The sequence below is a fragment of the Naegleria lovaniensis genome, assembly GCF_003324165.1.
Source record: "Naegleria lovaniensis strain ATCC 30569 chromosome Unknown tig038, whole genome shotgun sequence".
Classification (NCBI taxonomy): Eukaryota; Heterolobosea; class Eutetramitea; order Acrasida; family Naegleriidae; genus Naegleria; species Naegleria lovaniensis.
Window position 1 is genome coordinate 320,755 of NW_025407860.1, and position 22,782 is coordinate 343,536.

The following is a 22,782-nucleotide window of genomic DNA, read 5'->3' on the forward strand; positions in this document are numbered from 1 at the left end:
AATTTTACAGTAGGAGTGGGCGCCAAAAAAGGATCTGCAGCATATTTAAATTAATAAAATATTATTATTAAATAATGATACCAAGTGTACGTGGCATGTCAATGGCTTTGGCGGATCCATTCAAATGCCATCATCTACCAATTTCAGAATGGTCAAACTTTATTCTTAATGAACATGGCCATGTTTGGTTAGTTACACTACGCCATAAACTGATCAACAATGTTCTTTTCTTTTGCAATTCTTTCCTCAGTCTTTTTAAGCTGCTCTTCACTGACAGCTTCCAGTGGGTCCAACTCTTGCTCGACACGTTCAACTTCTGCCACGTAATGCATGAGCATGTTTTCAATACCATTCTTGAGTGTTTCTGTTGAGCTTGGACAACTAGCACAACTGCCTTGAAGCTTGACGTAGACAGTACCAGTGTCATAATCGAATCGAGAAAAGACAATATCACCGCCATCTTCTTGAACCATGGGACGAATTCGAGTTTCTAAAATTTCCTTGATTGCAATGACCACTTCGTCATCACCCTCCTGAATCATGGTGTCTTCGTTTGGCTTGGCATCTCGATTCAAAACAACTCCTCCATTCTCAAAGAAATTATTCAATGTTGAAAATACTTCTAGTTTTACCTGCGACCACATGGAAGGATCATCAATGGTCACTGTTACAAAGTCACGACTCAAAAACACTCCCTTCACTCCATCAATTTTAAATAATAATTTTGCGAGTGGTGAAACATAGGATTGAAGTGGGTTTGAAATTTCAAGACTGGAAATGTCGGGATACTCTTTTTCATCTAAAACTTTAAATTCAGTGGGAAAGAATTTCATACTTGCGGGATTGGGCGTCTCGCTCGATCGTATGAAAATATTCCTTTGTGTTACAGAAAATAAGCATGATGATGTTGAGTTTAATAAAAACAATTGGTGGTTGCTTTTGTGATGATGATAATTATTGTTCAAAGATGACGCTAATCGATTAGCTGTTTGTTGATAATGATTGTGTAAATTTAATTTAGAAACGGTGTTGGCAATAATTTTGTGAATTGACAAGGCGGATGATCTGAACATTTTTTTGAATAATTCTGCGTTGTATTTTTATGCTGCCCAAAATTTTGCTTTCGATAACACCCAATACAGCTTCACCAACCTAATCACCAAAGATGGATGTTGGACGAATAACTGGTATGGAGGCAAATGAGACAGTGCCTAGTAGTGGTTGATCTTGCTTTGTCACCTGGTTGATACCTTGTTTAATTTGAGAAGTGGTAACTGGCACTCTGTTGATTTGTTCGTTTCTGTTTAGGTTGCTCTCAAGTCTTGCCTGGTGTTCTTGCTGCTTCTTAATGTTGGGAATGACCACACTTTCCATCTTTTTATCGACCTTAGAAAAGTCAATATAGTCTTGTACAGATTTCATGATTTTTTGAGTAACGAGCAAGATGCGTTGCTTTTTCACATCTCTCTCTTGTTCATTGACCGATGGCTTGCCTTTCTCCAAGAAGGAATAACCAACTTTGCGAGAGGCCATCATTTTCTTGTACTTGTCTGTTCTTCGGGTGCGAAGGACAAACGAAAGTTTTTCCCTCGCTTGTAGTAACCCTTTCCAAGTAAGCCCGACTCTGGTGTGGGGTTGACCTCCTCGAGTTCTTCATGAATTCGTGTTTGTGACTGACCCTTAATGTTTTCAACTAGCGCGTCAAACTCTTCCTTAATCACGTCTACATGAGATGGAATGTCAAAGTTAAATTGGTCTTCCTCCTCGCTAAAGTAGTCACTCTCTGAATTTGTTTCAATATCTGAATCCTCAATATCACTTTCGGCATCGCTCTCTGATTCGTACTGGATCTTATCGAGGAGTTCTTGTTTGTGTCTCTCCACAGCCCTTGTTATTTCCATAATTCGTTGTTTTTCCTCTTGTTTGACTTTTTCGGGCTCTTGTTCGAGGCGTTGTTTTTCATACCTTCGATACAACTCGAGAAGTAGCACTGCAAGCCGTTGTTCCTTAAATGTTTGTTGCTCGACCTGTTGTCGTACTCGTTCCAAATCGCGGTCTCGTTCTGAGGCGTCTTCGGGTTTTATAATTACACCAATGGCTGACTTGTACATGTCTCTCATCCATACCATATTAATGAATCGTTTCACAACCGAAGTGGCTCTTTCTCTCTCAATAAAAGGTCTACAATTTTGTTGTGCCACGAGTCGAACCTTACTTTCGAGAGATTTTCGCCAACCTGTGACAATTTGATCGCGTACCTCCAAATACTTGGACATGACTGTATGTTCCAAATAGACACTATCATGAGTGAGAGATTTCAAAAAGGTAGCATACTCGATACTTTTTTGCATGGCTTGCTCAGAAACAGCCAATCGTTCTTTCAAATTCTTCACTCTCGTGTTTAAATATTCCATGAGTGATGTATTGTCTTTCAAGGCTGTGCCCAACTCCAGTGTGTAGTATCTCTTTGCTTTTTCCATGATATTCTTCAAGTCATGGAACATGATAATTTCAGCATACTTTTGATTGGTTTGAATGTGAGCTTGTTTCTTTCTCTTTTCAAAGTTGGAGGCAAAGTTTTGACATCCATCTTTCAGTTTTTCAATTGACTGCTGCATGTAAGTAAGGCGCTCCTCCCTTGATTTCTCCCGTGCACATGCATCATTCACCTTCTCTTGGCATTCTTGAGCCTTCTTCTCCGCTTCTGCAACTTCAAGTGTCAGGTCTTCAATTTGACTCTCAAGCTCCTGCCGTGTTTGTTGCAAGGAGCTTTGGAGGTCCACAAGAATTTGATCTCCCTCGCTCTTTAGACGTTTCATTTCTTGTACGTTGGCAGTCATTTGTTCGTCCATTGTAGTGAGAGACATGCCTCCATATTCTTCCTCGTATTGAGCAGCTTCTTGCTTAATAATTTGTAGCTCTTGTTTTAGTTTGGGCAAGACTTGTTTGAATCGTTTCTTCTTTTGTTCGCCCACCTCTATGAATTCCTTAATTTCGAGCTTGTGTTGAGAATGGTTTGATTGATTCTGTCTTCGTTTGGCTTCCAAATTGTAAATTTCCACCCGGATGGAATCCATTTCCGCATCTGCCACTCCAATATCTGTCTCAAACTGCTCTTCTGGAAGTTCGAGTAGTTCTTTCAAAGCTTCACTCTCTAATCCCACAACATTGGAGGCGTATGTGAGTTTCTTAACCTTCTCCAAATGATCATGCACAATCTTCTTATCAAATTCAGACTCCACTTGCTGCTTTTTGGAAAGGATTAATTGTTCAATCACCTTGTTATTGATCTCTTCAGAGTGTTTGTGAGCTTGCACTATAGAGTCATGACGATGTTGCATGGAATTTTTGAGGTATTTACGAGTGCTTTGATCGATTTCCTTGTCTTCCTCTGTTTTAGAGAGAGAAGTAAGCAGTTGCAAATTTTGAGCGAATTTAGATGTCGAATGTATGGATGTCTCTGATGACATATTTGATACATGATGATGTTTTGCGTGGTGGTTTGCTTGCTCTTGTACAATTTTTCGTTGTTCTTCTCGTGCTTGTTTTTTAACTTGTTCATGTGAGAGTAGGCTTTGTTGATGGTTGGAAGGGCTAGCATGGAGCTCGGAAACGATTTGATTCAGGCTTTCTTTGACTTGGATTGGGGAAAACCGTTACCAACAAGTTTGAAATCCATACAATAATGATTCCGAGATATTACATGTAACAAAATTTGGAAAATAAACATACCCTCTATTTCTGTCAATTTTTTGATGAGGTTTACCTTGGACATGTACACATTGAACGCACTGCTTTGCAAGAGAGCAATTTTCTTCTGAACATTTTTTTTTCGTGTTTCCTCAATCTTTTTCCAAATGGTGATATTGTCGAGTGTCTTCTCAGCCATTTCTAGTCTCTTCTTTTCCTTTTCCTGTTGATTGGGAATGTAGATTGTTTTTGGGTTCAATGTTCGTGTTGGGTGAGAATGTTCCGATTCGTCAGTAATGTTTGAAATAATAAAGACCTATACTTACAATTTCCATCTTTTGATCTATAGCTTTTTGCATACGGCGTTTCTTCTTTTCCTCATTCTTTAACAAGAGCTTGTAGGCAGCCTCTTTCTTACGTAATTCTTCCACCTTAATCTGTCGGGTCCGTTTCTTTGACAATTCTGAAAAGGACAAATCTACTTGCCTCTCTTTGCCCTCCAAATCATTACTAAACAATTCAGTACCAACCAGTACGTTATCTCTACTCTCATCATCAAGGTGGGAATTTACAATGGCAAAGCTTGAAGATGCCGATGATGAGGTAGGTGAAGATGGAAGAAAACGATTAAGGCTTGGACTCTCATCCATAGAATTAGAAGACAAATTATTATTCAGATGATCCAGAGTATATGTGTACACAACTTGTTGCTCTCTTTCATCATCATTATCCATCTCACCCCTCAGAGTGTTGTTCGGTTGAGGCTGTCCGATCGTCGTAGAGGTAGAGGTTTCTGAATTGGGTAACATTTTTTTGTTGTTGTCCTTAAAAAATTGCCGTTCTTAACGTTTTCGTGAAGAGGCAAGTTCTAAAAAGCTTTATTGATAATGGCTTTTATGATGAAATTTGCTGCCTCACTAAATCATTACAGAAGCGTGCAGAGAGAGAGAGAAAATTTCAATAATTATCTGCTTCCTCTTCTTGATATTGTTGTTCTTTCACGTGGGCTTCTTCTTCAGCATCTTTGACTGGTTTCACATAAATAGTATCCATGACCATTTCGTCACGCCACTCCTTTGCTTTCTCTTTCAAAAATTCCCATCCCGATGACAAGTCAATAAATAACGAATCGTACTTGTCTGGATATTCCTCCATGCCCATGTCCTTAATCTTGTTCCATTTCATACCATCGGTCACGCCAATGAAAGGAGACCCAGCAGTAATTCCATGAGTCTCACCCGATTGATCTTTTTTTCCAGGTTCTGAACCTTCGACGCCAATCATGATACCACCATAACGATTGGGTCCTGGAGACATGTAATACAAATAAAGATGACTGTGTTCACCAGTGGGTTCAGCCGTCGTGTAGGTAACTTTGGCTCCCTTTTTGGGTCCTTTTTTTCGAGCTTTCTTTGCTTCCTTATGTGAAAGGAAATTGGGCAATTGTTTTCCAAATCCACCCATGCAAATATTGAGACCCCAATGTCTATGTTTTAACATGACTTCTTCCTTGCTTCCAATGAGTTTGGAATTTCGAGTATTCAATCCAATTTTTTCCTTAATTTCAACAATGTCTTTGAGCTTTTTCATGGTTCCTCGTTGATTGTTTTGATCCGTGTATTGGACACTAATTTGTCGAAGTTGTTTCACTTTTTTCTTTTTTGTAGAGGTTGTACTGGAGGTCGTTGAAGAGTTTGTTGTCGAACTAGTCGTGGGACTCGATGGTGAAAATTGTACCGAGTTGTTGTCTTCCTTAATTTCATCCGTGTAATAACCTAAACTATGTGTCGCTGCAGTTCGTTTGAAAACGAGAAATCCTTTCTTTGCAGCTTCCTAAGAATGTGTGTTTTTCATTGTGTGAAAAAGGTGTTAGGGTAGGAGCAAGGGTTGAATTGAATTTTCATCATCATTTGGTTTCAATTCAGTGTTGTAGGAGCGAGGGGTTGAATTTTCATCATGATTTTGTTTGAATTCATCATGATTGGAATATTAATATGGATACAATGAAGATTTCATCATGATATGTGTGAATTGTTGATAAATTTCTTCAAATCCATTCCATTTCCTTTAAACTTACAGATCCATTGGTCAATTCTGGTGTACAGTACATGTCTAAACTTGCATTTTCATCTCCACATAATAACCATGTCCAAAATCCATGATCATGTGACGACTCATCCTTTTTAAATAATTTTTTAAAAATTCCCTTCTTTTGTGTGGTGTTTGCTGATTTTGGTAATTGAATGATAATCCTAGAACCATGTGACATGGCTGTTGCAATAGGCAAACCTTTCAATTCATTCCATAACATCCAATCATTTGTTTTCTTTGATTTTCTAAATAACAAATCTCCATATCGCAACACTACAAATATTCTTCTTAAAATGTCAATTCTTTTCCGTTCGAGATCAATCAATTTAAATTTTTCATTAATATCAGAACAAAGTGTGAAATCACTCATGAGGAAATCTTGATTCGATTTGTAAGTGAAAACGCTCAGAGTGTCGTACCAATATTGTGCATCTCGTTTGAATTGAGAGGCCATTCCCTCTCTCTATGAGAATGAAACATTTGAATCGTGAAATGCGAAATGAAATAATGATGAATTGTAGTCGTCGTCGTTGTCGTCATCGAGAAAAATATGAGAATTTCACGATGAGTTGCGTGAATTGGAAGGTCATTGAGGCAGCAGCAGCAGCAGCAACATTCGGACAGTTTTTCATTTTATCCATCCATATGAAGGAGGTGTGGTCATGCACATCATCATATTAATTCCATTTCCATGCACACGCCACGAATCATTATAGTCAGTGGTCGACCATGTATTCATAGTTGTTGTTGCATTTTCACACACACCCATCATATGTGATGGATTGCCACATATTTCATCATGACTCACCAAACACCAAAATTCAACACTTACCTTCAATTCACACAAAACAAGATCCTTCTTCGATAAGGTCAAAATGATATTCGCTGGAACCGTCTGTTGAGTGCGCATCATTTCATAAAGTTGTGAAAATGTCATGTCTACTCCCGAAGTGTCGTTGTCATCATCGGAGGAGTCATTGTTATTATCATTGTAGTAAGGAGAGTCTTCTTCTTGTGCTAAAGCTGCTGATGTGGCTTTCTTAGTATCGGATGCTGAATTGAAATGAACCATTGTTGGGAGAGAGATGTTGTTGATGATGACACAACAGATATGTTTTTAAAATGTTTCAATAAAATCAAAATGATAGTTGGCAAAAGTTGTATGTAATCAATGATTATTATAGAGTTCAAGGTTCAAGAGCCGGCGCTCGTTTAACAAGATTCGGTGTTTAATTATAAAAATATTGGAATGATGATGAAATTGAATAATGTATCAAAAAGGAAATGGAATCGAGATGAATTGAACCGATGTAATATTTGTTGATGATGTTGCTTGATGAAATCGCACCAGAGACACAAGCAACAACAATTCGAATCCTTTCCCAAAGTAGTGGGTGTGATGAGAGGTGTGTTTTTTTCTGTTGTTGGTTGCCCGTTCTGTCACTTGTCAAGAATGTTCAGCAAGGTGAAAATCTCTTGATTGGCACCAATTAAATGATTTTATTTGAAATCGATCAAACCTCGCATGAAGTTGATGATTATTATCATTAGATCACTGTTCCTGTTTTTCAATTCTTCCCATGGAATTGTGCGAGTTTCATTGTTGTTTTCTGTTCACACATAATGTCCTGTAAAAATTCACAAAGCATCAAAATGGATTGACCAAACCATGGTTAACTAGTTTTCGATAAAATCTTGACCAATTCATAAACTGTGATGGAAAGAGAGGAAGTGCTCGCCATGAAAATAATATTTGGAAGTATTCCTTTCGAAAGTCCTTTCACTAATCCATCACTCCGATGTAGCTCTGTAATGACTTGCTTGAATGTCATTTTCTGTTCAAAAGTTTGAAGTCGAGTTTTGATGACATCTAATGGATTGAATACAATCGCACAAATGGTTCCGGCCAATATTCCAGAAGATGCCGACGAAAAGAGTTGATGTTTCACCAGTTGATTGCCATTCCTTTGAGAGTCCTCAATAACAATGCTCTCAAAATACTTTTTCCTTAATAGACCATAAATTCCCCACCACAATGCAGATTCTGGAGCAAATTTACACAAGGACCATGCATAACCTCTATAAAGACCTCTGAATCCTTCTTTGTTTAAAATATCTCGAATGATATGAATGGAAGATAAATCTTTCACTGTTGAAATCATCATTCTTTGAGAGATCACATCAAATGGAACTACCAACGTATTGGCAATGATATCTGCTGAGAGACCAGCCAAAAAGTATCGATTAAAACTTGTACTATCACTTTCTCTTTGAGCTGCCATATTGTTGTTTTTCAAAGAATCATTAGTTTCATCATTACTGCTATTTCTATTTAAATATTCTTGATTGGCAATTTCATATGTCGACATGTATAAACTCTCAATAGAGCAAGCTCCTAACAAGGAAATTGCAAATCCCTTGTACAAGCCTCGAAAACCATAAGTTTTAAATAAATTTTTAAAAATTGCACGTTGTTTGATGGAGCTTCCACTATTCATTTGTTGATGAGTTTTTATCAAATCAAAAGGATAAAAGAGTGCGAGTGTCGTACTCGTTGCAGCTAGTCCAATGGAGTAGTATTTGAACTTGTCTAAATTTTGCCAAGTAATTTCAAACGATGGAGGAAGATTGGAAGATGTAGTTTCATGACTTGTTAAATTATTCGGAGCCACATTAGTACGACTTGTATTCATGAGTGCTGTTGTTGAGGTGGTCATTATAGTGGAATGGTTGAAAGCAGAAGGCTGACGAGGAGAAGATGTTAATTCCGATGATTCAAAATTATTGAGAGTGGCTCTGTTGTTGGAATGGTTGTGCACTGCAGAACCCTCCTGTTCAGGAGCGTCGTCCATCACAGACGGCGAAGGTTTTGTCATCTTTGTTAAAATGATTTTTTTTAATATTTGAATTGAAAATGTAACAACCTTGTTATTTTCTGAGAATTTTCTCATTTTGATTGAAGAGCGAGAACGAGGACATGCGACTTACGGATTGGAACCTTTTCATTAAATCAGTATGGTATTCAATTGTTTTCTTTGGTGAATAATCAGGAGAACACAATAAGACCTCTCGATATTAAAAAAAATGTTCCAACAAATCAAAGAGAATGTTTCAAATTTCTTCGACATCTTATCTTATGTGTACTCCTTCATGACGGAAGGCTATGATATGAATCGGATTTATAAAATTATGGGAGCTACTGCTGCAGGAGCTCTTGGCTTGTACATGGGAAAAGTCTATTTTAATGGAGGAGTGGTTGATGAGAAGTTATTGCACGAATCGGATTTATCATCCCGAGTAACGATTGTAACAGGTGCTTCCTATGGAGGCATTGGATATGAAACCGCAAAGGTCATGTATGAATTGGGATCTGATGTTATTTTAGCGGTTCGGGATCAAAAAGCTGGAGAGTTTGCCAAGAAGCTCATGATGGATGAGCCTCCAAGGGTGAATATAGCCAATAAGAAGAAGAAGGGACAAATTGTGGTCATGTCTATTGATTTGACTGATTTGGAGAGTGTTAAGAAATTTTCTGAAGAATTTAAAAAGAATTATCAGCGATGTGACTACTTGATTAATAATGCTGGAATCATGATGTGTCCACATTCAGTCACCAAACAAGGTATTGAAATTCAATTCGGTACAAATCATGTGGGTCACTTTTTATTGACTGAGCTATTGATGGATAATATCAAATCATGTAATGGTAGAATTATTAACGTTTCCTCAATTGCCTCCATTTGGTTATTACGTAAGGGAAAGAAAGACATTGAAGGGTTCTGCTCCTTCAAGGAGAATGTTGTCAAGGGTGACTGCAAGGATGTAGCAGATATCTTTGAGCTCTATGGACGAAGTAAGCTTGCCAATGTGTTGTACTCTCGAAAATTAGCACGAGAATTGTCAAAGGACTCGACCACTAGTGCCACTACCTACAGTGTTCATCCGGGCTCAGTTCGAACCAATCTCACGAGACACATGGGCATGTTCAACTTGATCTATGCTCCTTTGGCATGGTATTTCTCAAAGAACGCTTTTCAAGGAGCACAAACAACACTCCACGTAGCTCTTGCTCCACAAAAAGATTTGGTTAATGGCGGCTACTATGCGGATGCAAAACTGGCTCGAGCCAATGCATTTGCTGACGATCAAGAATTGCAAGACACCTTATATGAGACAAGTTTGAAATTGTGTGGACCTTATTTAAAGACAAATTAAAAAGAGTTTGTTAAAAAAACATGTGCTGTGTGACTAGGGTGCGCGCCTACGAGGATGTTTTCTGAATAATGGTAGAAAAGATTGTATTAAGGATCACTGTTCAAACGATAGAAATGCATTGAACTGTTCAGGATCATGATAAATATAAGTCTAGTTTAATTGACCAAACATGAACATGAAGGAAACATTCTTCGTTTAAATTATATCAGATTTTGTCTCTTTACAAGAATTGAAACATGCTTATTCATCCTTCCTTCCTTGCAGGACAAAACACATCTCTCTGACAATTGGCTCGAAATTCTTCTCGCTGCCAATTTTAGATTGAACAAAAAAATGAGTGATCACCGAATGAATCCTTCTCGTTTGCGGAATGTGCACGACAGCGATAGCGGCAGCAGCAACAGCAGTGGCGGAGAAGGCAGTGATGATGATGCACTACAAGAAGGTAGTAGTGGATTGATGCATCGGATCAGACCCTCGGAGATTGTTCAAATATTAATGGAAAGAAATATTCAAGCCGATTCCGAAGAGGATGAAAATCCTTTAAATATGTTTGCCGTGTTACGGAGGAGAGCCAATTTGTTGAGGCAGCAATCATCGACATCATCGACTTCAACCAATTCATCATCAAGAAGAGGAACCACTGCTTCATCTACAACAGCAGAGCCTTCATCCACTTCATCAACAACTACAACACCTCAGGCATCACACTCACCCTTTCGTGTCTTGGTGAATCCGTCCAACAATCCAAGAAATCAACGACGTGAGTCTGACTTGAGAAGAATGACCAATGATCGACAACGTGGTAGTGGTAATTATGAGGATCAGGAGAATGAAAGATTCATTTCAAGTTTTGGAATTCAACCTCCAAGATATTCCCTCTTTGAAATGTTAATGTCTGGACAGTCGGACGCTGCTTCTCATGATTTGGAACAAATTTTCGAACATATCAATCTGGAAAAAGAGAAGGAAAATATTGAAAAAAGTAGACCGCAAATGCATAGAACATTGCCTTCGACCTCACAATTCTTCTCGCCTCTCTATCGGTGGTGGAATGAAGATCATCATCTTGTGGATTTTGCGCATCACACTAGAGACGATGGCAGTGACGTGATTTCAAATTCGCCACTTTCAAAACTGCACCATATGCGTCGAAAACCTGCTCATCATCATTGGCAATTGCGAGACTTGATTCATTTTAGTCATTGGAAATGTGAGAATTTTGTAGGAGAGACTTTTCAGAATTTGACACCTCACTCGATGAGAGATGAAGACGACGACGATAATGAGGACGAATTTATCATGCAACTCGATGATGACCAAATGATCATACATGGTAGCAACTTGATTCCTGTAGAATTCTCTAGTCGCTCGTTACCTACCAATTCTTCATCTAGAAACACCCAAGATCGAGGATATCTTTACTATGTAAATAATAATCAATGCCTAATGTATGACATTTCAAAGAGAAGAGCTGTTCCAATATCAAAACTGGGATTTAAGCCAACTTGTATGCATGTTCATAACAACATCATTGCACTAGGTGGAAATGAAAGCGAGCTTTCATTGCTAGATATTCAGGCAGGAAAATTTTTGTTTAAGGACATGTCACTGGGAGGGCAAATCAACAATGGTTGTCACATTAGCCCACACTCCTCATCGACAAGTGCCACCTCAAACAATATTCAAATTTTCGTTGGAAACAATGACAAGACCATCAAATCCGTATCTGTACATAATCACCGAATCGCCACCTCCTCAATCCAAGCAAAATCACCTGTAAATTATTGTTCAACCAATTCTGACGGTTCCCTACTTGCTAGTTGTGGGGACAATACAGAAACTGTACTCTATGACGCCAAGACATGTTTACCAATTGGAACTTTTTCAGGTGGCTACGATGAGGCAGCATTTTCTGTGTGCTTTAGTCCTAATCAACGAGAAATAGCTGTGGGATCTCAAGAAGGAACTGTTGTTGTGTGGGATGTTCGAAAATGTGGATCCAATACGCCTCCTCTCACCAAACTCAGTATCCATCGAAAGAATGTTCCCAAGAAAAATCAAAGTGTTCGTGTTGTGAAATATGCGACCGTGGCTGGCAATGATTTATTAATATTTTCAGAACACAAGTTGTGTTTCCATGTGGTGGATGCATCGAAAAACTATTCAGATCGAGAATGCTTTTCAATTTTCCCTCCCACCACAGCTGAAGAACGACAAAGTATTTTCTCACTGTGGAATTCTGATTACACCAATTCTGAATTACCAGCTGGTCTTGATGGAAGCATTAATGGATTTTGTTTTTCTAAACCAAGTAGTGGTGGAATGATGGGAGACGATGAGAGAATGTTTTTGGCTGCAGGAGATCTTGGAATTATTGAAACACAATTTGATGTCATGAAAAGGAGAATGGTTGCAAGTGGATCTCTGTGTTAACCAAGTGTACTAGATTCATGTCACATGTGACATTTACGATTCATTCAAATTGCAGTACCATAATAATCACTGACATCTCTCCTAGAATATCATGCCAACCAAGCATATAAACAACAATGTTTTTCAATTGATTTCAAAATAAATATTAAGTTATAACATGTATTTATATTCGTGCGCAAAATTGTTTGGGTGCATTTCATCATCACTCTCCGAATCATGTGATTTTGATATTAATCAAAAATTTCATCGCTCTCGAGAACAGGTCTATATTTCGTACTTTGTGAATTTTTCATGGTGACAATAATTCTACCAATTCCACAACAACACAATGGCAAACAGCACAATAAAAAAACGCCACTTGTCACTCCCAAAATACTCGCAAAATATAATACATGATAATCTTTTTCATCTTTGGGTAATGTCGAATTCAAGGTCTTGTCCAATTTACTTCCATAAACTCCAATCATCACAAATATAATGATCCAACTAATTCCAATACTAATGGTCCAAATATAGGAACATGCATTGAAATATTTTGGAGAGGACATGTTTGAACAACAATCAATCACTGAAAATATTCCAATAACGCTCATGATGAGAAATATTATGGATGCAGAAAATTCAACAGCGAGTAACATTTTGCCATCGGATTTATCAGAAACTTCCAAAAGAAATTTTTGTTGTGCTGTTAAAATGATTAATGACGTTAAATATCCAATGGAAAAGAGTAAAACAATGATGGAACCGATCATGGTACAGAGTATGGAGATGGTTGTGAATCGGTGTTTGCTGTTTACTCGGGTTGTGTTTGGCAGCATTTTTTGTTGGTGTGAAATGTTTGACAGCTGACTGAATTTTTGGTACAAGAGAGATTATAATATTATGGATGAAAAATCTTCTTGTGCACAAACAATGAACTGAGCTCGAGATCATGTCTTTTAGATTTCAACCGTTGCAAACACACATGTACTCCCAACTCTCGTTCCGTGCGTAACTAATTTCTCAATCTCTTTCTAAACCAAAAACTCTCCATTTTCAATCCAAACGCTGCCCACAACAAAATCTACATTTTGTTTTAATGTGACACGAGTTCGAAGCCCGTCCAAACTTTCCAACAAGTTTCCAAAAAAAATGGTCAATTCAACGACCTCCACACATTCATCATCGGAGGAGGTTGAAAGGAAACAGCAACAGCAACACTCAAGGACTCCGATGGATGAGAGAGTAGATTCAATGATAGATTCATCAACAACAATTACCAATCATGATAATACTAATAATAATAATAACAATCAAGATCATTTTGAAGAAACCGATGATGGCTCGCCGTCGCCCACCTACATCTATTACCTCCCATCTCATCAAGCCAATCCTAATCATCGGCATCATCATGGAATTTATTTTCAACCTCATCATCATCATCATTCCGAATTTACCATGATGAATCATTCCCAATCTCATCATCATCCACCATATCCTCATCATCATGCTCAACATTTCCAACCACCACCTCATTCCCAATTTTTGTATTTTCAAACACCATCCTCTCTCCCTCATGGTCAAGTATATCATCATCATCATGGAGCGGATGCTTCTCAACAACCAAATTCTTCCTCCAAAGAAAATGCATCAAGTAGTAGTATTGAAAAATCTTCCGCTTTAATAGAGACCAGTTTTGATCGAGAGCTCATTGCTCAACAACAACAACAGCAACAACAACATTCAAATTCCTCCATATCACCATTACCTCACCATTCCTCCCAACATCATGCAATTTCAACCAATCATCACCCTCACCTCCATGACACTCATCCCCGATCCAATCACAAATTTCAAGAGTTATATATTGATGAATATTCATTGCCTCATTACGTACAACAAAATCCATGTGATCGAATTAAGGTTGTGAATGAGAGTCAATTTCTTGACCCAAAATTGTGGATCATACCCAATCATTCCGTATTTTGTGAACCAATATTTACTGTCTTGATGAATATTACATTGTTTGGACTTGGCCATATTCTCATGGGTCAGGATCGAAAAGGGGTTGCCTACTTGCTTGTGAGTTTGGTTATGGCTTTCATGTGTTGTTTGGGTTTTGGATTTTTGGCCCTCCCTATCTTTATTTATTGGCATATCATGATCCTTGTGGATGGATACAAGATGGCCACCAGACTGAAAAAAGGCTTTCCAATCCATCAGGGAGAATGCAGCAATGGTTGGGCCACCAAATTTGCTGGCTTATTTGTTGGATATGATGTCACACTCTTTGACCATACCAATCCAAGACATTGCACTCAAGAATGGTTAGACATGATTAATAGTTTGAATACGATATAACAGAGTTGGATGTCATTATTCCTCTATATTTAGTTGGATGAGGACAGTAATGAATTTTATTACGGCTTGACATGGAAGTTGGGGAAACCTTATTTCTTGATGAAGCCTTCCTCTTCATGAATGGCATGTTGAAATTAAATCATTAACCGAAATATTAATCATGGACATGTTTATTATTTAGATGTCTTTTTATCTGTGGAGGCACTAGGTTGAGGGAAAATTAAATTGGATAGTTTTTGTTCATCCTCTTTCAACAAGTTCAAAATTTCAAGAGGTGGCTTTTTGCTAAAGGTTTGATTGGATGCCATTGATTGCTGAAGATTCCACAATTTCATAGCTTCTTGCTCTCCCTGCTTGAGTTCTCTTTCGACAGCAACAGCTCTTCCCGTAAAGTGTTCGAACCATTGTTGTGAAGACTTGGTTTTTGCATCATTTTCACCATACTTTTCCTTCAAGATGATAAAGTTCTTTCTCTCATAGGTTGCTGCAGTCTTGTATTGTCTCAAAAAGTTGTGTGTCATGGCAATGGCATGGAGAGTGCTGCAAGCTTGATCAGAGGTTTCACCCAGAGTACTATTATAAATTCTCAACACTTCCAACAAGTATTTGAGAGATCTTGGAAGGTCTCCCATATCTTGATACATCATTGCAATATTAAGCATGATATGAGCGAGATCAGGATGATCAAATCCACAGCACAACAAGTGCATGTACCTAGCTCTTAAAAAGTGCTTCAAAGCAAACTCAGCTTGACCAACATTAAAGCACAACAATCCTAGTAATTGATGAATTTGACAAATAATGGAACTGTCAATACCCATAACTCTTCTAGCAATGAGTAATGCATTGTGTTGATGCAAGAAGGATTGTGGTAAATCCGATGCATTGAAGAGAATGGTTGCAAGATAACTAAAGCAGGTAGCCACTTCATTGTTCATGGGTCCCTTAATTTGTTGGAACATGATGATGGCTTGTGAGAGGAATTCAAATGCCTTTTCAAAGTTACCCTTTGTGAGTTGTTGTTTTCCAACTTCTAACAAGCTGTATGCTGTCTTGGATCGTGGTGTGCTGTGTTTGACCAAAGGTTGTAAAGCCAAGACATCATTGGCTGTGAATGGAGCTGGAGAATTGAGAGTATATTCACGAAGAGCCATTTGAATTCCGGTTTTCATGCAGAAACTTCTCACAGTGGAGATTTTTTGCAATTTGGTCATGTAACCTTCTGGTAACTCGTATTTGAAGTGATTTTTAACTTCATCCTTAATTTGTGAGACGAGTTGAGCTTGAGTGAGGGTTTCATAGGGTGCAAGAGATGATTTCTTTGACTCTTCAATCGTTGGAACATTACTTCCCAATAATAAATTCATAAATCTAGCAATGAATGTGGCCATTGTTCCTTCCTCAACACCTCTCAAGTGCTTGTTGAAAACATGTTTGGCGACTCGGGTGACCATTTCTTGCTCACTCATGGAAACAAGATGAGGAATGCCATTCTCAGAGGCCATGGTTGCCACTGAGCCCAAATATCTCATATTAATACCTCTTTCATGCATGGCATCAGTGAGTGATTTACCATCGAAAGGATTTTCTTCCTTCACTTTGAAGGATTTGACAAATTTTGGCAAGACTACTTCCATGAGGTATTTGGCAAGCTTTGTAACTTCGTCCTTGTCGTTTTGAATTTGTTCTTCTGTGCCGCCAACCTTGTTTTGAGAGAAGACGTCAGTATTGAATCTCATGGTCGATGATTGCTCCTCAATGGATGGATTTTCTGTTGTGGAATCGTTGGCACTCTCTACAACTGCATCTTGATTCTCGGTAGTTTCTGTGGTTGTTGCTGTCTTTTGCGAATGAGCAGCGACATAGATTTGAACAAGTTCAGGTCTCAAAATGGCTGGCTTGAGATCAGGAAAGTTCATGTCCCTTGGTGTGGTCTTGATCAAATCCAACACATAGAAACGTCCATCAGAGCCAACAATACCCTTACATTCAGCAGGACAAGCAAGAATGTGTTCCTTTCCGCTCTCATCAATAATGATGTGTTCCTTAATGTGAAGCTTTTCTGCAGCTTCTTTCATGAGTTCATGATACTTTGGATCCGTGACAAATGATTTACCTTCATCAATGGAGCCGTACACATGTTTGGAACCTTGATCACCCTGCAAAATTCCAGGAATAATACTTTGAGCTACTACTCTATAACCTCTATAGTCAATAATGGCAGAAGCAAGTGTATGAATGCCTCGAACATCTGCCTCATTGAAGGCCATCACTCCCTTGAGATCATTGTTGGCATTTTGATAGGCAAATTTATCCAAGTCATTGTCTTCATTGGGATCATCACTATTGATGGAGAAACTGAAGAAAATATTATTCTGAATGTAAACTTGTGAAGTCTTCTTGTCAATAGGATTAATTGGTAAGAGGTACTTTTCTACGACTGCTCGAGCTCCCTTCACAGCTGAATCAACAAAATCGCAGTGAATTTTGAAAAGAGTTCGATCACGAGTCAATCGATCTTCCATGGTTCCAGAAGGAAGTTCCTTACAGCTCTGATATTCTTCATTCCATTCTCGTTGTTGAATTCGTGGGTCAGATCCAAGCATGGTAAAGAATGATTCTTCTGCTCTGTTTGGATCATATTCATGCTTTTCCTCAATGTTAATCCATTGATTCACAGAGAATGGAACAGGAGTGACCTCGAAAGGATGCTTTCTATGTCGAGCAGTCAAAAGCTTTGGGAAATTGGTTCTAAAGAGTGGTGAAATATCACACAATAGTCCCAACAAGGTTTGATTCTTGTGTGGCTTATTTGCTGGCATTGGATTGAATTTACTTCCCTTCGTGCCATTCACATAGAAACCGGAGGCGTTAGCTGTCAAATGCACAATAGTATTTTCCAAAGTTTCAACTTGCAAGTAGAACAAGTCTCCCTTCAATTTTCTACTCTCTGGCACAGGATTCCATGCAGAGAAGGTAATACTCTTCAAACATTTTGGAAGGTCAGTATTGGAAAGCATAATGATAGGTTCCAAAGAGGCCATTTTGAAAGACTCTGGATCATATAAATTCTTGGTATTAAATTCATCGGGAGTTTGAGGCAATTCCACAACACTAATCTTGTTAGTAAAGCCTTGTTGCTTCTTTTCGCTAGTAGTGGCGTCCGAACCATTGGTAGATGATGCCTTAATATCTCCTGACTCTCCATTATGAGAGGCCATTTCCTCTTCATCCATGAGTACGGGTGTTTTCAATTCCACACGGTCCACTTTTGTTGAAGCACTTGTTGATGATTTCTTCTTCTTCTTCTTTTTTCCTTCCTCAGAAGAAGCACTAGTGGATGGAGTAAATGCATTTAGGCTCATTGGTTGTCCCTCCAATTGTAGCAACTCCAAGTCGCAGTTCAAGGCATGACCCAAATCATTGTAAGGCTCCGAAATGACTGAAGAAATGAAGGAAGGATACGAATGTTGAGTATGTTTAGAAGGAGAATGGATAATTCCTGTACTCAAATATAATTCATTGACCTTTGAATAGAGAAGTTCTCTGAGGCGATACACATGAACACGAGCAGATTTTGCATCGTAGGGAAGAGCATTCATGGTAATTTCCACTCCGTCCACAATTTCTGGATAGTCTGCAATTTCGGAAAAGTCATTCAATGTTTTTCCCTTCACTTTGAACTCATAATTTGTCATGTAACATGTTTCAATGCACTCGGCAAGCAGTTGTTTAATTTCTATTGTCGAGTCTCCTTTTGTAATTTGTACTTTCAACTTGCTTCCCGAGAGAGCCTTGATGAAGACTGTAAAAACATCCACTTCATTAGGAATGTAAAAGGAAGATGGCATGGTTGCTTCTGTGAGTGGTTCTTGTTGTTCCACACCAACTTTTTCAAAATTTTCCATCATGATGGTGGATTGAGCAGCTAGTGTTGTTGGAATGAAGGGATGAATATCAAAATGATGATGAATAAAGTGTATTGGAAATTATGGAGAAAGAAAATGGAAGAAAAAGATATCGTTCATCACACATAGGAATTTACGTTCATCATCATTCAGAATGAAAATTAAAATGTCCGTGTTTGAAATAATGCATCCATCAGCATTTGCAAGTATTATTATTTACTTACCTTCTTCAAGAAGAGCATCTGTTGGATTCGATGACATGATTTTGAAAAGCAAGACGAAGAGGGTGGTGTACGGGTCCGATTAGAGAGAGTTCAAAAGTGAAGTAGGTATTTTTTTGATTGAACAAAAATTCATAAATTGATTGAATGCGCCGACAATATTTGTGCTGGGTTACTTTAATGCAAGGACAATATAGCTTCATCATGCCACCTTGATGATTCAACAATTAAGAATGTACTAACGCCTTTGTAGATTGTGCCGAAACAAATGATTCGTGTAGTGGCTGTTTAAACGAATCCTTAACAGGAGAATGAATAAGATCCAATTTCTGCCCTTTGTTGCACTATGAAATGGGAGCTCGTTCAAAAAGTGCTTTAAGTGTTATGATTTTCTTAACTTTAGGTTCCCAGTGATCCTTAATGTCAGAACTATCATTCCAAACAAGTCTAGATACGACTAATACGAACAAGTATTGTAATTAGAATTCTTTCCCATTACTTTCAACTACAACATGAAGACCAATTTCACGAAAAGTCCAAATTTGGAAACTAGCAAAAAATACGAAATGATAAACATTTATAACAATTCCATCTGCATCCAGAGCACATTAAAAGGAACATGATGAATCTCTACAATTTACTTTTTACCAAGCTCCATAAATACCTTCTCGTCTCTTGAAGATCTCTGGACTCCAATCATAACACAAAAAAAGCTTACAAATCTCTCAGTTCAATAACCCGTATAGATACACTTTCAGAGTCACACTCAGAAACACACACACGTGAGAAATGATCAAAACCTCATCGTTGATTGTTACACTTCTACTCGGTTGTCTAGTACTAGCTACCACTCTAGTACTCGCTGGAAGTCCACCCGCACCCGATGCTTACGTTCCTCAATATTTTCCTCAAAATTTTCCACCGTATCATAGTGTGGGAACTCAATGGAAAGTCACACCTCCGCCACCCGTTCCTCACTATACGTTCCCTAAAATAGAGGCTCCTCAAGCACCTACCATTCCAACATTCACGGCACCAAATATTGCATATAGTGTTCCAGAGGTTCCAAAATTCAATTATGTGCCTCCTCAATTTCCAGATACCTATGTGCCACCACCTCCCAAGTTTAATTATGTGCCTCCACAATTTCCTGACACTTATGTGCCTCCACCTCCAAAATTCAATTATGTGCCTCCTCAATTTCCTGATACCTATGTGCCACCACCTCCAAAATTCAATTATGTACCACAAGTGCCTCCAGTTCCTCCACAACCTAATTGGAATGATTATTTGAAGCAATTCCCACAGTTCCCAAGTTGGGGTGATTATAAACCAAGTTATAGTCATCCTACTTTTTATAGTGAAAAGGATCAAGAATATTGAGAGAGTTGGATAGAAACTTGGAACCAAAATGCAAGAGAGTACTAGCTGTTGTTGAATAGTCTACTACAGGTGGTGATGAAACAAACATGTTGTAAATTTCAATAATAGAATTTCGATGAACGTTGAATTCAATAGAACCTTGCATTTCCATTGTTCATATACATTTGTGTGACTAGGAAATAAAATTATTCATTGTATATATCATGCTATGATCAGTGTTGTGAAAATTTGTAAATGAGAACATCATAACTCTGCAGATATAAAAAGGAGCAGAATGGTCGATCTTTGTATCTTACTTTTCCTCTAAAATAATTTCATTCACATTCACTGCCGTGTTTTGAGTGGATTGAGTAGGATCGGTTGGATTGGAATCTTGTGGTGATGTTGCTAATTTTCCAGGTGTGGACGTACTGACCTGAGTGATCGATGACAATGTTAATCCACCCTTATCACTACCAGTGGTTGTGCCATTTCCACCACCAACCAAAGTTGGAGTATTGGAACCACCTGTGGCACCACCACTCGAGGAAGAAGCAGAGGAACGAGGTGTGGAAATGGTTGACGACGCTTGATTTGACGTCAGTCCAGTAAATAACACTTTTTGCAAATGAGGTAATTTTGGAGTGACATTTCCTGAGGACGAAGAACCTTTTTTGTTGTTTCCACCAATGATTTTGGCTCGCTGCAGTTCATGTGCTTCTTTGAGGCTTTGTGGAATTCTTCCTCTGTATTCAATAAAGCTGGTATCATCTTCTGCATCGATTCGATTCAATTGTGGAGTCGATTTGATAAATCCTAAAAAGTCAGTCTCTTCTTCTGGTTCAATTGCTTTCAATTTGAGTTGGTCATTCACAAATGGATATTTAAATGTCAAGCGGTAATGTTTGATGAGAGCATCTACCGTTTCGAATTTTTGATCCATATCTGATTCACACAATGTGAAATACATTTTGGAATCCTCTCGTTTTCGTGTCAATTGAAAATGTAACGTTTGTTTGTAATGTGTGACTTCATCTCCAACACTCAAATTATCACTACTCTCTTGTTCGACGACAGTGATGGCAAAACTACCAGCGTCTGTCCCTGAAAAACGAATCAAGAATGACCCTGGTTCTGCCGAATCGAGAATCATTTGAGCTTCCATCGCAGAAATACTTCCCCAGAAATGTTTCATGTTTAGAAAATTGTCGAGAGGCACAAAGAAACTTGTTCCAAAAGGTCCAAACCATTGCAGTACATGTTTAAAATCTACAATTGAAACAACATTGTCACATGTTGGATCAATGATGTGAGAAAAGTCTTCGACCCAAATCTTTTTCACACGATCTTTCAATTGTTGAAAGAATAAATCAATAATGTCAAGAAAGTCATTCTTCTTCATGGAAAATACATTTTCTCCACACTTGTTCTTCCAAAATCCAGCTCCAAACTCATCTGGCATTAGAATGCTAATGACACTCACTTCCACAATTTCTCCTTTGGCTTCTGATTTTTTCAATTTTTCAACAATGTCTCTATATCCTCGAATTTCTTCGAGATGAAAGGTCAATAAAATTTCAATTTCATCTCGTATTTCAAAATATTTCTGAATACCATTAGGAATGAGATGTAGATCACCGACATTGAATGAATTTCCGTTAACGTGAAAATACATTTTGGAATAATTCATATATGAACACACATGAGTGTCATTTTCACACACACTCACACCCATACTTACCTTCTTGTTAGCAATAGTCGACCAATCAATCGTTACAGTTGTATTCGAAGATGGAGCAACTCCAGACATGGAAGATGAAAGCGATCGAGCATGATATCCTTTCAAACTCTTTCTCTCGAAATTTTCAGAAGCTGCAATCAAACTCTCAATGGATTCTTTTGCCCATGTCACATGATTTTTAATTCCATTCACAATATTTTCAAACGCTTCATTGGAAAATCCATCCTCGTCACCAAAATTCGCAGAACTTGATCCAAATAATACATTTCCTTTTTCTTGTTCACCAGAAAATTCCAACAAACTTAAATACTTCTTATAATTGGTGACAATATCTTCATGAATTTTTGCAATTTCATCCAATTTCAATGCCACACTTGTAAATCCTTCTTGTGTGGACACTACTGGTGATACACTCAACGAAGACGGTCTCAACATGTCAGCAAATTGTTTAATGACCAATCGAAACGGATCCGACGTTGGAGTGTTAGCATATCCCAAATTTGGATTTGCATTATACAGAGAAACATTATTTAAATAATTTGAAACGGGTTGAAGTTGTTGTGGATTTGTTGCTGATTGTGTGACATTGGAAGAAGTGCCACCGCCCGAGGACATGGAATTGATCGTGGATGCAATCAAAGTTGCTCCGGCCACACCACCCACATTCGGAATTTGATGTTTCGTTTGTAGTTCAATATTTTGAGTGACACGATTTGTTGTTGTTCCTGTTCCTGTGGTTGGTAAAAGAGTGGAGGAGGATGGAGGTGTTTGACCCATG

At 38.2% G+C, this 22,782-nt stretch overlaps 11 protein-coding genes across 11 annotated transcripts; 4 read left to right on the plus strand and 7 right to left on the minus strand.

Moving 5' to 3' along the window:
- Nucleotides 1-197: 197 nt before the first annotated feature.
- Nucleotides 198-1,073, minus strand: C9374_009388 (uncharacterized protein; the record flags this gene model as incomplete). The annotated part of the gene is made up of 1 exon (XM_044699569.1): nt 198-1,073. The coding sequence occupies one exon, from the start codon at nt 1,071-1,073 to the stop codon at nt 198-200; it is 876 nt and encodes a 291-aa protein (XP_044544739.1).
- A 79-nt stretch (nt 1,074-1,152) lies between these two features.
- C9374_009389 (uncharacterized protein) lies at nt 1,153-4,499 on the minus strand (the record flags this gene model as incomplete). Its single annotated transcript, XM_044699570.1, has 4 exons — nt 1,153-1,550; nt 1,604-3,637; nt 3,733-3,913; nt 4,017-4,499. The coding sequence occupies 4 exons, from the start codon at nt 4,497-4,499 to the stop codon at nt 1,153-1,155; spliced, it is 3,096 nt and encodes a 1,031-aa protein (XP_044544740.1).
- A 148-nt stretch (nt 4,500-4,647) lies between these two features.
- On the minus strand, nt 4,648-6,853 carry C9374_009390 (uncharacterized protein; the record flags this gene model as incomplete). The annotated part of the gene is made up of 3 exons (XM_044699572.1): nt 4,648-5,523; nt 5,768-6,244; nt 6,614-6,853. 3 exons carry the CDS (start codon nt 6,851-6,853, stop codon nt 4,648-4,650), a joined length of 1,593 nt encoding a protein of 530 aa, XP_044544741.1.
- Nucleotides 6,854-7,454: 601 nt separating this feature from the next.
- C9374_009391 (uncharacterized protein) lies at nt 7,455-8,657 on the minus strand (the record flags this gene model as incomplete). Its single annotated transcript, XM_044699573.1, has 1 exon — nt 7,455-8,657. One exon carries the CDS (start codon nt 8,655-8,657, stop codon nt 7,455-7,457), a length of 1,203 nt encoding a protein of 400 aa, XP_044544742.1.
- A 208-nt stretch (nt 8,658-8,865) lies between these two features.
- On the plus strand, nt 8,866-9,996 carry C9374_009392 (uncharacterized protein; the record flags this gene model as incomplete). The annotated part of the gene is made up of 1 exon (XM_044699574.1): nt 8,866-9,996. One exon carries the CDS (start codon nt 8,866-8,868, stop codon nt 9,994-9,996), a length of 1,131 nt encoding a protein of 376 aa, XP_044544743.1.
- Nucleotides 9,997-10,329: 333 nt separating this feature from the next.
- Nucleotides 10,330-12,432, plus strand: C9374_009393 (uncharacterized protein; the record flags this gene model as incomplete). The annotated part of the gene is made up of 1 exon (XM_044699575.1): nt 10,330-12,432. The coding sequence occupies one exon, from the start codon at nt 10,330-10,332 to the stop codon at nt 12,430-12,432; it is 2,103 nt and encodes a 700-aa protein (XP_044544744.1).
- A 230-nt stretch (nt 12,433-12,662) lies between these two features.
- C9374_009394 (uncharacterized protein) lies at nt 12,663-13,250 on the minus strand (the record flags this gene model as incomplete). The annotated part of the gene is made up of 1 exon (XM_044699576.1): nt 12,663-13,250. One exon carries the CDS (start codon nt 13,248-13,250, stop codon nt 12,663-12,665), a length of 588 nt encoding a protein of 195 aa, XP_044544745.1.
- Nucleotides 13,251-13,563: 313 nt separating this feature from the next.
- Nucleotides 13,564-14,772, plus strand: C9374_009395 (uncharacterized protein; the record flags this gene model as incomplete). Its single annotated transcript, XM_044699577.1, has 1 exon — nt 13,564-14,772. One exon carries the CDS (start codon nt 13,564-13,566, stop codon nt 14,770-14,772), a length of 1,209 nt encoding a protein of 402 aa, XP_044544746.1.
- A 173-nt stretch (nt 14,773-14,945) lies between these two features.
- On the minus strand, nt 14,946-18,941 carry C9374_009396 (uncharacterized protein; the record flags this gene model as incomplete). Its single annotated transcript, XM_044699578.1, has 2 exons — nt 14,946-18,700; nt 18,905-18,941. The coding sequence occupies 2 exons, from the start codon at nt 18,939-18,941 to the stop codon at nt 14,946-14,948; spliced, it is 3,792 nt and encodes a 1,263-aa protein (XP_044544747.1).
- A 749-nt stretch (nt 18,942-19,690) lies between these two features.
- Nucleotides 19,691-20,284, plus strand: C9374_009397 (uncharacterized protein; the record flags this gene model as incomplete). Its single annotated transcript, XM_044699579.1, has 1 exon — nt 19,691-20,284. The coding sequence occupies one exon, from the start codon at nt 19,691-19,693 to the stop codon at nt 20,282-20,284; it is 594 nt and encodes a 197-aa protein (XP_044544748.1).
- Nucleotides 20,285-20,576: 292 nt separating this feature from the next.
- C9374_009398 (uncharacterized protein) lies at nt 20,577-22,781 on the minus strand (the record flags this gene model as incomplete). The annotated part of the gene is made up of 2 exons (XM_044699580.1): nt 20,577-21,869; nt 22,005-22,781. 2 exons carry the CDS (start codon nt 22,779-22,781, stop codon nt 20,577-20,579), a joined length of 2,070 nt encoding a protein of 689 aa, XP_044544749.1.
- Nucleotide 22,782: the final 1 nt, after the last annotated feature.